Source organism: Penaeus monodon, chromosome 7, assembly GCF_015228065.2.
Source record: "Penaeus monodon isolate SGIC_2016 chromosome 7, NSTDA_Pmon_1, whole genome shotgun sequence".
Classification (NCBI taxonomy): Eukaryota; Metazoa; Arthropoda; class Malacostraca; order Decapoda; family Penaeidae; genus Penaeus; species Penaeus monodon.
The window spans coordinates 25,981,170-25,983,669 of record NC_051392.1 but is presented as its reverse complement, the minus strand read 5'-3'; the positions used below and the strand labels follow the sequence as shown (position 1 = coordinate 25,983,669).

Genomic DNA, 2,500 nt, shown 5'->3' with positions numbered 1-2,500 from the left:
TGACTTGTTGGTTATTGGGTTTTCCACAGGAGAGCACAAGATGTTGCTCCTGATGTTACATGAGTTGATGGGACTATGATTCATCTTCCCCAAATTCCAATGGTATTGCCATAATGTCACTGTCATTGCTGTGTCTCAAGTCCGAACACAGCTGCAAGGATAATGGTCTGTTGGAATATTAGCCCTCTCCACTTCTTTAATATCACACTGACAGTTGGATAGCCCCTTGGGTTCTTCAACCACACAGTCGATGTAGTCTCACTCAGCAGGATCAGAATCTATCATCTCATCCTTGTGGGATGTTCTATATTCAGGTCTCTCAACTATGACCTTCAGGTGATGTTTCCATGCCACCTGACACTCCTTCAATATTTGAGATGTGGGGGAGCATTTACCTGTTTTCTCCCTTGGTTTGGATACAGAGTTGAGTCCAAAGCTAGGTACTGCTTATTGTTCAGTCAGCCATGGCTCCACAGTCTGCTCTGATGAGGGTCTTTTGTGCTGACTGTTAGGTTCCTCCTTACTAGCAGCTGTTATGAATGATATTGTCTGTAGCCATTGCAACTTCATAAGGCAGCAGTATTTGTCAGCATTTCTTGTGTATATATGAAATGATCATCTGATAATACCATGTTACTCCCATGAATGCTTTGATTCACAGACCTTGGCTTACAGAGGTGTTTTTAATAGAAAATGGATTTCCTCTCTTCTTTCTCATTTTCTTCCAATCCTATGGATCTCGATTTCTCATATTCTCCTGATACTGATCTTGCTGTCTACATTACTCATTCGTCCGGCATTGCTAACATTTTTCTCAGCTAATTGCTCATCCTCCCTTCTCCTCTCTCCTCTCCTTCTCCTCTCCTCTCTCTCCCCCTCTCTCCCCTCTCTCCTCCTTCCTTCATCTTCTTCTTCCTCTCTACTCATACTCATACTTTTCTCCCTTTCCCATCTTTCTCTCTCTTCTCCCTCTTCTCCTTCTTCCTCTCTCCCTCTCCTCTCCATCTCCTTCTCCCTCTCTCCTCTCTTCTCTCCTCCTCCTCCCCTCTCTTCCTTCTCCTCCTCTCTCTCTCTCTCTCCTCTCTCTCCTCTCTCTCTCTCTCCTCTCTCTCTCTCTCTCTCTCTCTCTCTTTCGCTCTTTCGCTCTCTCGCTCTCTCTCTTTCAGCTCTCTCGCTCTCTCTCTTTCGCTCTCTCGCTCTATCTCTTTCGCTCTCTCGCTCTATCTCTTTCGCTCTCTCGCTCTCTCTCTTTCGCTCTCTCGCTCTCTCTCTTTCGCTCTCTCGCTCTCTCTCTTTCGCTCTCTCTCTCTCTCTCTCTCCTCTCTCTCTCTCTCTCTCTCCCCCCCCCCCCCCCTCTCCCTCCCTCTGCTTGCACTTGTTAAAATGTTTATTTTCATATTCAAGTGTGAATATATCAAAGTTACATTCTAATTTTATAATACTTGGCATTAGTGTAAGTGTATCAAAGTCAAGTAACATTTCCCTGCACAGATTGGCATTGTGGGTAGGACAGGTGCAGGGAAATCTTCAATGACCCTTGCACTGTTCCGCATTATTGAAGCAGCCTCGGGTCATATAAGTATTGATAAAGTGAACATCTCCAAGATCGGGCTACATGATCTTCGTGAACGACTAACTATAATTCCACAGGTAAAGCCTTTATTCGGTAGCTTGCCTTTACATTTATATTTTTGAATAAAGAAGTAATGGTTCAAGAGAGATAATATTGTTATGATGGTAAAATTGGCTTATTTGACTCTTCATATGTTTTTAACCATAAAAAAATCAACATATTTTGCAAGCCTATTCATGTTGTCACCATGTATTGAATAAAGAATAAATGGTATTTTTAAAACTTTCTGTGAGCAGCTACTTACTGTAAATGGAGATGATAAGAATTTTGAATTAACAGGACCCAGTATTGTTTAGTGGTAAACTGCGTATGAACTTGGATCCCTTCCATAAATATGATGATGCGAAAATATGGTCAGCTTTGGAGCATGCACATCTGAAGGAGTTTGTGTCAGGTCTCACATCTGGTCTGCAGTATGAAGTAGCTGAGGGAGGAGAAAATTTGAGGTATGCAGTGTGAAGATTGGTTTTATGATCTTTTGTTTTCCAAATTTTTTCGTATTTTGCCATTTTGGACAAACTTTTTTCATATAATTTGAAGTAATATATATATATATCTATGCTCTAGATTTTCCTTAAACAGGGATTGAAGCTGCTTGATGATTTATTCCTTCCTTCCTTCATTTTATCTAGCGTTGGCCAGAGACAGCTTGTTTGTTTAGCCCGAGCCCTCCTTCGCAAAACTCGTGTCTTGGTCCTGGATGAAGCCACTGCCGCAGTGGACTTGGAGACTGACGACCTCATTCAGCAAACAATACGGAAGGAATTTTCAGACTGTACAATAATAACTATAGCTCACAGACTTAACACAATCATGGATTCCTCAAGGTAATGGTTGATCTATTTTTGATGTCTGGATTGTTTTTTT

General features: G+C 41.8%; 1 protein-coding gene across 1 annotated transcript in view; it reads left to right on the top strand.

Annotated features, from left to right (window-relative positions):
• The window catches only part of LOC119575572 (multidrug resistance-associated protein 1-like), a 61,013-nt gene that overhangs the window by 57,782 nt on the left and 731 nt on the right, over positions 1 to 2,500 (top strand). The window contains exons 31-33 of the mRNA XM_037923222.1: positions 1,490 to 1,650; positions 1,913 to 2,079; positions 2,266 to 2,460. Of these exons, the coding sequence (XP_037779150.1) occupies positions 1,490 to 1,650; positions 1,913 to 2,079; positions 2,266 to 2,460 (523 nt within the window). The remainder of the gene's footprint in view (positions 1 to 1,489; positions 1,651 to 1,912; positions 2,080 to 2,265; positions 2,461 to 2,500) is intronic.